Genomic DNA, 12,585 nt, shown 5'->3' with positions numbered 1-12,585 from the left:
TTTTAGTAGAATATGGAAAAACACTCTATAAAGAAGGGGAAAGGAGCGTTTGGAGAAACTGCCTTGTCAGATATCAGCGATTAAATTCGTCGGTAATTCCGCGGCAATCAACTTTTGTACCAGAAGAAGCTAGAGCAGGGCATCGACGAAACATTCGCCTGCGATTTGCGCTTGCGCTTAAATGTGGAGTGCGAAGCGCCTAGTCTATCTTAAGAGACGAAAACAATCAACAAAAGCGAAGATTTCTCTGCGAGAAATTGCAAGACGTAAACAAAAGAAGCGAAATACGACTCCGCGGATGAGATCAGTTGCCGCGAAAATTGTTACTGCTCAACTCAAAGGTTGACACATTTTAATTGACTTATCATAGTTTGCGGCTCATTGACTCGTTTTAAGAATTTACGTTTTTGTGGATAACTCGTTCGCGTTTTATAAAGTTTTTCAAATAATTTTTTTTGGAAAATTCAGATAAAGTATAAAAAGTCTTGAATTTGGTGTAAAAAAGTAATTTTGGACAAAATAGGCTCTTGAAGGTCTACAGCAACCTTAAAAAAAAATCCGTGCTTGTGATTGTTCACTGAGGTTCCTACGGTCTCCCTTTTGCTCGAAAATCTGTGTGGAAGAACGCAAAGAAGATCGCAACACAAGCGAGCGGTGGGTCGTGAGTGTGCGAGCGTGATATGCGATATCCGTGATATGCTCCCGCGCTACTCGCGGCTCGCTGCTTCGCCGCACGCCACTCGTTTTGCTTTCTTCTCGCGTTCTTTCCCACGGATTTCTGAGCAAAAGAGCGACTTGTCGCAGTCTATTGAGGACATTAAGATCAACAATGTTTAGCTGCTCTCGTGGAGTCTAGGAGCCTCCAGAAGGACAATCTTGTCGATGGAACGTTCCAGGACCACGAACTTGGTTTTTAGCGTGACTCTTCTCACAAGCCCGTCTCTCTGGTTTGGTTTTCCTTCCAGGAAGGGACCAAGGGGCAACCAGTTTTTCACCAAGACCACAATGTCTCCAGTCTCAAAGTAACCCCTTTACCTTTCCAGTGATTGCCTTCTCACTTATAGCAATTCAAGTAGGCATTGCGGACCTAATTGAGACGGGAGGATTGGTTTTTATCTGGAAATATTTTGGGAGTTCAGTTTTAAAACACTACACTTTATTGAAAACCAAATCGCCACTCCCTCCCTCCCCAAGTCCCTAGCTAAATTTTATGATAATTCGCTGTCTAGGACTGAATCTCTTTGTATATGACAAACAGACCGCTACCTGCCGTCACGAGAAGCTACTAATCCATTATTCTCAGTTTGCGTTTTGATTGGTTAGTTTTCTTCAAGCTGGACCAATTCAAGTAGTCGCACTGTAATACGATTAAGTTAAGTTTCAAACGCAGTATTGTTTTTTAATGCTATTTTTATTTAGACACAGTATAGTAAGTTACAAAGTGTTACAGATAAATTCTACGCAATACCTATTTTATCATTTCTTTTCTTATTACACATCCTAGTCCTATCAATAGCGGAAAAATTAACCATATGGAAATTTGTTTTTAAGTAACTACTGATACGATAACATGAAACATTGATAAAAAAAACTGTTTAGTCATCAGTGCAGTGCAACTGCAACTAGAGTAGCCATCACACCGAGTTGTTGGAACATACATTTGACTTGCTGATTTTCTATTTTTAGAAAATTTTTATGCTACACTGATCACATTTATGGCCTTATTTTTACCCATTCGTACGGCTGAAACAGTTCCACTAAAAAAAAAACACAAAAATGTCAGTTCTCACTACAATAACTTTTAATAACCATAAGCTACGCGATAATCTCGATAATGAGGGCTGATTAATTAGGACTGGGGCCTAGACACTTCCTCGATCATTATCCGGGACACTGAATACCATCCAGTGTAAGCGTCACCCAAAGTATTGCCACTAGGACAAGATCCTACCCATAATTCCACTCTAACCGTGCCCTGTGGGATGTTTTCACAGTATCCCTCAAATGATCGATGATGAAACAGATTGGGATTCCCAGCAGATGATGGCCAACCATTGTACACAACAGCTTCGATTGTCATTGGTCCATTGCATTCGTTACCATTAAACTTGAAGAACCACCGGTTACACCTAGAAGTGCCCTGGACTCTCATATTTCCCTGGAATGAGACTTTAATTGCTGTATCAGACTGCAACTTATTAAACGAGCAGTCCTGGAACAAACAAAGGAAATCAAGTCAGTCCTCATAACAATAAATTATATCACACTGGTTGTATTTGTATCATTAGCTGGGATCATATCTGAACACCGATCATATGTTGTTGGCTGCGCGGTAGTGTGGTGTAAGGAGCTACCCTTAAATCTAGAGGAGTGAGACAATCTGGGTGAGTTTTTGGGAGTACTGGCCTCTTAAAAGACGTTTGGACTAAAATGTCAACAGCAAGACCACCGTCACTATATCTTTATGGTGTTATATTTTTCACTAGGTGTAGATTGCGTTCCCTCAAACTATCAAATCTCCTTCTCCATCCTTCCAAACAAAAACACGCCAAGCACTGTCTAATAACACCTAGTACTCAGTCCCCGCCCAACTCAACAATAGATGGGGCCGACAAAATTTAATAATGAAGAACTTTGCCAGCTGAATTTACACAGAAAATAATATTTGAATTCTGAGCCCCCAAAAAGAGTTAAATCGATGATCTATGACCAGATACCAGTAAGACGATCTTGACAGTGATCAATAGACTCACACTCTATAAGCTTCTGAAGGTGGTAATATCGTTGCGCACCCATTGCGGACCCGCATCCGGCGACCTTGGTCACTTGTTATAAAGCTTACTCTTGGTTGAATTTTTGAGTCGCCAAACTTAAACACCAAATAGCTGAACTAAAGAAGTAGACGTAGATGTTTTATCATCATGACGTATTGTTTACCTGTTTAGAACGAAACAGTCGGTAAGGGTTTTGTGCGTGTTATTTTTGGCTTATCGTTTCTATTTTTCACTGATTCTCATGTTTTTGGTTTACTATTGTAGAAAACCTGGGCTTCCACTTAATTCTGAACTGGAATTGTGTGTCTAGTATGATAACATGAAGTTTCTGAGTTTTCGACGATTCTTCCTTACCAGGAGCCATAATCGGAGACGGAGACCGTACGTCTTGGGATCCGTGCGCACCTATGATATGGGACAATTTTTCTATTTTTAGAACAAATTGCGCCATCCTGACGTCATATATCCGCGCGGATCCACGCACATGTCAGGGGCTCCCGCGTGGACGTTGTCACGCTGCGTGATCAAATGGTGAGAGTTGCGAGATTCTCTTGCAGATTTTTTCACAGCGATGGCATGGAATAAGGCAGGGAATAAGAACCAGGCTCTTATATGTAGTTTTATGCTCCTAGCCAATGGAAAAAGGTGAGTTTTTCGGGGTCGAAAACAAGACTTCAATTTCGCGCGCGAATGAATAGTATCTGCTCGCGCTAGTTGTACGAGTAAATTTTGCGTTTGTTCTGTAAAGCAAAGTTATGCCAGAAAACTCTTTACCCTGGTATCGAGTTAGTTTCTGAGTTTCCCAAACAATGCTTAATCATAACCAAACCCTGTTTTTGATAGGCTTATTGCTTCTGTTTGTTTGGCGAGTTTGCAAACGTTTTGGAAAGGAAAGTCTGACGCGTACAAAGATTTCTTTCGTTGTCTTTTGTGCTGAGATGCTGCAACAATTTTGACCATCGCCAAAAGCTACTAACATCATGTGTATTTCTTTAACAAAGTGAAATTTTTCACTGCGAAAATAAAATAGACAAGGAGTTTTGATAACTCAACCAACGAAATCGAAATCGTTATTCGAGCTGATTAAAGAAAGCGTCAGCGTAACTTTGCTGATTATTTCTGCTGTATTCACATATTTTCAACTAAGCTTTTAATTTGTTCTCAAACATTTATCAACCTTAAACATATTTAAAAACTAGAGATATTATATGAGTTCGATGTACGTTTTCACACGAAAGTGCGGAAGTCCAATTTGTCATCTTTTACTGACTGTACAAAACACGCATTGGCGGGCGCTCTTATTCATCGACAACAGACAATTTATTGGACTTGGACACAAACAAAACTGAGCAGCATCTATAGACATAAATCTTATTGTCGCTTATTGGACCTTGACAAATCATCAAGCGTTGCTTACAATTCAGGCGAATCTTAAACTTACAACTTTTTTTTTTTTTTTAATTTTCGGTCGAGATAGACTCTGGCGAAATCGTCACAAGGGAGGGAAACTTTGAAGTCCATAAAACGGTGCTATATCCAAATATATCCAACTGGCTTTTTCGCTGTGTTATGGAAAAGCTGTTAATCTTCAACATATGTGAAACTTAGAGCGTGGAGTAATGTGGAAGCAGCGGAAGAAGCAGCGCAACACAACTTGGTCACTGATATAAAGCGGGACATAACTAAATTCGACACTGTCTTACCTCACTCCAAAGTTAATTATGTTCACTCAAACTGGAGCAGCTTACGACGAAAATACTGAAGTAAAATTCCAACAGACATGAACGTAGGTTGTGTTTTCACTAGAACAATTTTGGCTAGATAAAGTCGGAAAAGTCCGGAAATGCAGAGAAAGCAGTTCGTCTTGAGTTTAGCGAGTTAAAAATGCACGCTGTTTTCACCAGAAACAAGAAGCGATTATCTCGCCAATATGACCGGAAATTCAAGCCAAGTTATACTACCTCGCGAGATGGTATAACTTGTCCCGGTAAATGCCGCAGCCAATCACATTGTACGTAGTGACAGACGCCTGCAAAGAATTTGGCAATAGTATATACCAGACGCTCGTATCGCGGTTCATTTTGCGAAACAGAACTTTAAGCGGCAAACGAGTTCAACAGTCCTTCTCAATTATTTCGGTTTACAATTCCTACGGTCCCGCTAGATTCTCCAGTTCCTTGGCTAGGACACGGCGCTCGACGTGCAGAACAAGTTCCTGCATTACAACATTTCGTCGCATCTTCCTCATTTCTGGGGACATTAACCGCATCCTCTGGGGAAAAAAAAAATGCCTTCTCGATCTCCTGCGCATAAATATAGCTAGAATCAACAGCCATTTTTGAAAGTTGCGCGGTTTTGTAATTTGAATCTTCTGAGTCAGCGGGTTAAATTATTGGTTAAATTTCCAGTGAAAACAGATGTCACGTTTAACTAGCAAATGTTGGTCTGTAAACAAACACCTAGAAAGAATGTTCAGCTAGCTAATCGGCCTAGTGAAAACGCAATCGTATTGAGTTGTGGGCCAAAAGAATCAAACATTTCGGGAATTTCGGACGCCATTTCCCCGCGCTACGTTCGCAAAAATCCTCGCAGCATGTACGCGCGTGTGCCGCAGGCGATGACGCAATTTGTTCTAAAAATAGAAAAATTGTCCCATATCATAGGGACAGCCACAATACTAGAAATAGCGCGCTCTGACGGTCTCCGTCCCCGATTATGGTTCCTGCCCATACGTAGTATGCGGACGTAACAAAGATTCTTATATCACACTTGTCTTGCTAAGTAATGATAAAAGAATAAATGAGGATGGATGCTCAGTACTCCAATACGCAAGTCACAATTCCACTTCTCATTATCTTAAAGATGTAATATCAGTTTCGTCACAATGATATGAAACCAGCTGAAAAAATACTTCGGTTAATAACAGCATGATTCTCTCTCAACAGAAGCATATCACCTAGAAGCGTTTAAGGTCATTCCCCAGTATTGCATTGCGCATCCCTACTGCGCATAATTTCACGCGTGATTAGCGCGTGCGCATTAAAAAATGGCGGCTTTTTCTTTACGGCTGGACCTCGCCATAGAGGTAAATCGTCATTTTCTCGCAAACAAGTATGGTGACCGATCATTTTTTTCTGTTGTTTTGAATTGAGTTACAAATTTCTCTGTGTAAAATAAATGTGGACCAATTCTCAGCGTAGAACAAAAAGCAATCGTCGGAAACGTGAATTTAGCAAGCAATCGTGACTACAATCATGGTGCTATTATAAGGATTTATAAGGGTATAAACAAGGTTCTGTTGCTCCTAAACATGGGGACCCCTCATTTTTATTTCAAAATTTAAGTTCCTATAATATGAACAATCAATAGGCAAAGTTTCACAAAAATCTCAGTGCAGCTTCTATTTCAGTGGAATCTTGGTAATATGCTTCTGCTCTCAATTAAATCCTTGTCGAGTTCTGAATCCAAATTTTAACTTACATTAGGTGATAACAGTAATTTTGCTCATAACCATTCTTAATCAGAACGTTTTACTCTCACCTTAATCTTACCGCTATCTCGATTATCATTAGTCTTCCACACACATTGTTTCCAGTTGGTTTGTGGCACTGCACTAGACGGACTTGTCACACTTTCTCCTTTCTCTCCCTTATCGCCTTTTATTCCTTGATCTCCCACAGTTCCGCGCGCTCCTTTTATTCCCATTATTCCTGGCGGTCCGCTCTTTCCACGAGGCCCTTCATTTCCTTTCTCTCCCTTTTGTCCTAGCATTCCATGCGATCCCTTATCACCAGTCTGTCCTTTAACTCCATCTCTTCCCTGCGGTCCTTGGGGCCCCGGAATACCAGGCATTCCCGGCATACCATTGGATCCTGGAATACCCGGAAATCCATGGGTAGATGTGGATTTCTAAGAAGAAAGCAACAAATGCATTCATTGCACTAAGAACCACAATGTGGAACTTAAACAACACGAGAGCAAAATGTTTTTTTTTTTATGTTGATAGATGTAGTGGCATAAAAAACAATCTGCATTTTTGTTTCTTAACGCTTTAGCGATATCAGTGACTTGTTTTAAGAATAATGTTAGTGTCAGCGGGTCTGTCATTAGACATGTGACCTTGTGGGCCTACTTTGACGAGAAAAAAATCCTGTCATGATCAATTTTGAGAAAATTGCCACGTTCTTGATATATATTTTTTTAATCAGGTCAAATATGTTCCTCTAATTCTTACATAAAAAATGATGTTTGTTCGTTTGTGAAGCCAACTCTTACTAGGGGCAACATGGACATTTCTTTGAAGAATTGTCTATGAATTATTTCTAAGAAGAAAGCAAAACATGCACAGTTCTTGTTCAAAAAACCCCTTTGGAGCAGAATATAAACTTTGACAACACGAGAACAAAATGTTTCTTATATATGTCCATATATATTGCAGCATGAAAACCAATCCGCATTTTTGTCTCCTACTGCTTCAGCGGTATCAGTCACTTGCCATTCAGTGTCAGTGTCCTGTCATTTGAATGGTCGCTTTGTAGGTCTGCTTTGACAAGAACAAATCCCCTTAATTTAGATACAATAGTCACGTTCTTGATATCTACATCAGTCATCTTGAGTGTCACCTTGCACCTCTCCTAATCAGGTCAAATATGTTCCTCTAATTCTTGCATAACAAGGTTTGTTCGTTTGTGAAGCCGACTCTTACTGGGAGCAACATGGACATCATTAACATTCCTTGAGCGAATTTACTATGACTTAGGAAGCAAACATTCTTATATCGCTTTCTCTAACATTTTATTTTAGCAATCAGCCTCGATTTGTGAACAGACAGACATATGCCTTTTATGTTTCAAACAGATACTGAACTGCCACATAGGAAAAATACTGTACAATCATGCAAAATATCTTTACATCTCATATAGAACTGATTGATTTTCGTTAAAAAAGGCAATTGATATTCAACTTTCTACCTCACATAAGTCCTTGGTATCGCCAGTATTTTGTTGTTGAGGGCTGGCAGTGGTTTCCAGAGAGTCCCCTGTCCCACACAACACCAACAAAGCAGTAAAATACACAAACTGTGCCATGCTTCAAGAGATAAAAAATATCAACACTTTATAAAAGTAGAACTTCACGTCTGTGTGGTATGAACTCGTTTCTTAACTGGTTTTGTGATGGTATGTGCTCAACCTTTAAGACGCTTCTTCTAATGTCATGGAATGTAATTTAACGCCAGTCAGCGTAGATCAGACGCTATTTTTCAAAACAGAGGTTATAACCCAGTAAAAAGATTTTAATCAAGGTAAGACATAAGGAGACCTCTTATAACATAACCACCAACAGGCTTAGTCTTGAGTTAACATTTGCTGTCAACACGCATGCGGAGTTACCTCCTGTCTCCTTGATTACTCCGTAATTCAAGAGTTACAGTATAAGAAGAGTAGTTTAGATTTTACCCTTTTTTCTTACATAACCAGGTTGCATCATTTTACAATTATTTTAAGCGGGTAGTGGTACGTTATTTGGCCATGAATGGGGTACTTATTTCAAATGGAGGGTGTGTAAAATGATATTGAGAATCAGGAATCTTCGTCGGCAGTTGCTTTTTCCGCTAACCAACTGAACAGTTAAACAAATCTCTTAATTTTCTAACTTAGTTGTTCTTGTTTCTGCGACAGGATAAAGAATACTAAGAGATAATAATGGAGAACAGCCAAAACGTCAAACAGAGAGTATATCAAGTGAGGGTCATAAGAACTAATTGAAAAAAGATATTTTAGGACACAATGTCAGTTAAAGCAAACCAGGTAAGATTGAATTGTCCACTATGGTTAAAATTGCGCTTCTGTCAAAAGTCAATGATTTTTCACAATAGTTTTCAAACAGTTTTACCCAGGGCTGTGTTTTAAACTGAATTCCAACGATAAAGTAAAGAACTTAGAAATACACAAAAGCTTTGCAGTGTTTTCAGCAGTGATAATAACTTTATTTGGAGACAATTAGCAGGGGAACGCATTGATATTACCGTAATGACATAATTTACTATAGATGGCTTTCAACCCTAATGTTTATGTTTTTTCTGACCATGCATCATATATATATTTCAGCATTGAAATGTAAAAAAAAAAAAAAACAGATTCTCTGATAATGAATTTAATAAACACATCAATCAATTTAGTAAATGCAACCCTAGCGTAGAGTAAAAGCATTGCCAGATGTTCTATTTTAGTGCTGCTATCTCAAACAACAACAAAACTGGAAAAATACCAAAACGCGTACGTTGAGATGAAAATAGAACGAGAGGGTTAAAGGTGACAGCTATCGTTGAACACACGCATTCTAGAATTTTCTAAAACTTCTAAAACACGAACATGCCATCTATGCAACGACACCTCCCGTTAAACTCAAATAAAGGACTGCCCTGTGTAAGGGTTTAATGTTAAGCTTTGTGTGAGATTTAGTCAGCAAAGCAGTCGCTTGCTTTCCTAGAGTGCAAGAAGCTGCTCGTGCCCTCGATAAGCGAACCACTGCTACGAAAAATATACGATTTTCAGGGGAACTCGTGATACATGAGATAAACTTAAATTAAAAGAATCGGCGCATTGGCCGTATTTATCTAGAAGACGAATAATGCGTCTCAGACGTATTATGCGTTTAGTAAATACGGAACTGACGACGCATTAAAGGTCAGACAAACTCAACAAAGGTGCATTAAACGGACACATCATATGACTCAGTCGTATAGTTTTTGTAGTTAAATACTAGACATACAAACAGACCAACTTGCCTCAATTGGGAATCTCAGGGGCGAACTGAAATTTATAATCAAGCTACCAACAGTTTCTCTCACAAGAATTCTTTTTGTCAAAACACAAGTTGAATGGCTCTCTTATCCCTAAACGCAGTTGAGTCACATTGCGGCAGTTGAGAACACAAAGGACTCGTCGTCATGAATGATAATGATGATGATTTATTTTATACATCGCCTTTTGCTAAGGAACCACGGACACCTAATATTAGCAGTCGAGGTTAGAGGAGTCCCTTTTTACCTAGTTAGCCTCGGAAAACTGAGTTTTTCACGAGTCACCGATTTTATCTCGGGAAACTTTTACATCTACATTTAATTTAGTCGGTAAAAATCTCAAGGTTTAAAAGGGGTTTCAGAGCAATGTCGTGGTTTTCACTTCGTACAATGATCCAACGCTTTGATTACTGTAATTAAAGTTTATGATGCGTACCTGGGTAAAGGCCTGTTTACAAGGAGAGAGGGTTACCCTGGTAAGCGGGTTACCTTAGCACTCAAACGTTTCCTATTTTTTTCTTCGTCGTGTTTAGAAGGCAGCCAGTGTTGAACGGGTAGGCGGTTTACCCTATCTGAGTGCTAGGGTTACCCTGGCAGGCGGGTACGTAATTTTTTCCCTTGTAGACACTCCAGGTGGGGTTACCCGCCTACGCAGGTTAACTTTCTACTTGTTTCCAGACCCTTTAAGTGTAACTGCGCATTAAGTTGTCCCCGGTTGTAGGGTTCCCCTACTTGTGAAATTTTGCTTGTAAACCACAGCGCTATCTTTTGCCCTCAAGCTATGGTTAACCCGCTTGCTAAGGTAACCCTTCCTCCTTGTAAACAGGCCCTAAGTCTCTCAGATGATTAATAAACAAGAATGACGCAGAGATACTCGCGCTTTGCTTCCTCGTCGTTATTTTTACCTTGACGCTTAGCTTCAATCATGTTGAATAACAAGGATGATAACTGATTCGCTCTCACCTCATTTTTTTCTAAGGAGGGGGGGGGAGGGGGCTCAGAATTTTTTATGAATTGCGAGAATTTATACGAATCATTGAAAAATCACAATTTTCGACAAGAGCTGGGAAAGTTCAAATACTCTATTCCAAAAGGAGCCTTGTTCACCGAACTTCTATACAAGCACAGTACGTCTGAACAAAGGTCCGTTAATTAGCAGATCATCTTGCTTTTCATTGTTCGCTTCATTTGAGTAAACTAGGGGCGCTTTGTGGAAATTTTGGAAACAGGGACAAACGGTAAGGTATTTCTTGGGAAAGTTTCCAGAAAATAGGGGAAATGTTGAACTTCCGAAAAGCGATCCATTCAACCAAAAATTCAGGAACTTCATTTAGCCAGAATATTTACCAATTTCGATTCTCTGGATAGGTCTAGCCTGGGTTGCCTAAACCAATGAAGACCCTTGCTTATTTTATAATTAGTAGTATATAAAGAATTAACCAAATACCATTTCGCAGAGGGAGCCTTATTTCACCTTATCGCAGCCCCCACCATCAAGACCGGCCCTCACAAGCTCGGGCCGGTTGAACATGGGGGCTGCGAAACGGTGAAATAAGGCTCCCTCTTTGAAATAGTATTTGGTTAATTCTTTATATACTACTAACAACAGTGGCACCCCCGCGCAGCGCCCCGCCAAACGAGGGGCGGCGGAGTGGTGCGCGAGGGGCGCGGGAGCGCCGCGTCCAGCCACGAGAGGTGGCCGCGGCCACTGGAAAGAACCGGTTCAAACCGGTTTCAACCGCCCCGTGAGGTGAAACAACGGCAGTGGGACTGACAACAAAGGAGTGCGGCATGTTAGAAACAAGCGAGCCCGGTGTTATACCGCGAGAGCCGGAATGACTCGAGCGCCAAACAAGTGCGGGTGGCTGATGCGGACCCGGAAAGAAAGCTGCGGAAAGCGGTGTGTCGGCGCTTATTGCAAGCAGCACAACTATCAGTTGAAGAAAGGAATGCGAATGCCGGCCCAATGTCTGGTATGTGGGGTCGGGGTTCTGTGTGACTACAGGTTATGCAGGGGCTGCGGAGGGAAAAAAGTAAGTAAGTGGTTAAGCCGGAAGCGAGAAAAAGCGAACAAAACTTTCGCTCTCGTTTTGCGCGAGCTAAAGACAACCCAATTGGAGAAATAGGGGGTCTTTGTTATACCGCAAGGCACTATGTCCTCCACCAACCAAAGGTATGTCCTGGAAGAAGAACTCGCAAAAATAGATCCCGCTGTATTGCGTTATTTCGATCAACTTCTTGCAGAAAACGCGCCAGCCGTAAGAAAGGTTGTCCAGAACGTGCTGGATGAACCAATTTCTCAGGAAACGCAGGCGCGTCTGCAAAAGCCGCTTCTTCCGAAGCCGTACCAGCCAAGAGCCCCTCCACGGCAAAGAAAGTCGAGAAAAGCGCAAGCGATTCTGAGGGAGTACGACCACTTCCCTGCGCGGAAAACCCGAACACTGACAGACTACCAGAAGGAGATTCTGGATCTGTTCGATGACGCAGAGAAAGAAGGGTAAGAGAGTACGGGCCGGCTTTACATTCGATGGCGCTTCATCAGAGGTTTGGGGAGAAACCTCACACCAGACTTCATGGTGAAGATACGCGAAAGAGTAAGCACGTCGTTCTATCTGAGGCACGTTTTCGCGTACCAGTTGCGCTACATTGAGGATGGAACGATTATTGTGTACTACTCGAACCCCAAGGGCTCACAGTGCTTTGACAAACTGGAAGACGCGGAAAAATGGCTTAACCGTCAGGAAGAACTGCGTCTCGATCTGGAAAAAACAGACAGGCCCAACACGAAGTGGGTGTTTGAAAACTTTTTCAACGTAGACGCGAAGGTTGTGCTTGACAGGAAGCCTTTGGTGGCAACAGGGCCATTGCCCGAATGGCTGCGCAACCTTGCCCATAGCCGGGCAATGGTATCTTTGGACGTGTATAACGACAACCTGTGCCTATCGCGATGCCTCGCTGTGCACCGAGGGGCGCGCACAGATAGTTGTACAAAAGAAGCGCGAAGACTGG

The 12,585-nt window shown here is 41.2% G+C and overlaps 1 protein-coding gene across 1 annotated transcript; it reads right to left on the bottom strand.

Annotated features, from left to right (window-relative positions):
- Positions 1-1,392: 1,392 nt before the first annotated feature.
- LOC110047375 (uncharacterized) lies at positions 1,393-7,989 on the bottom strand. Its single transcript, XM_089286716.1, has 3 exons — positions 7,745-7,989; positions 6,315-6,683; positions 1,393-2,212 (listed from the first exon to the last, which is right to left on the bottom strand). Exons 1-3 carry the CDS (start codon positions 7,859-7,861, stop codon positions 1,850-1,852), a joined length of 849 nt encoding a protein of 282 aa, XP_089142842.1. The 5' UTR covers positions 7,862-7,989; the 3' UTR covers positions 1,393-1,849.
- Positions 7,990-12,585: the final 4,596 nt, after the last annotated feature.

This window comes from Orbicella faveolata, unplaced genomic scaffold (genome assembly GCF_042242905.1).
Source record: "Orbicella faveolata isolate gen_17 unplaced genomic scaffold, um_ofav_v1 contig_14, whole genome shotgun sequence".
Classification (NCBI taxonomy): Eukaryota; Metazoa; Cnidaria; class Anthozoa; order Scleractinia; family Merulinidae; genus Orbicella; species Orbicella faveolata.
This window is presented reverse-complemented; position numbering and strand designations above follow the sequence as displayed.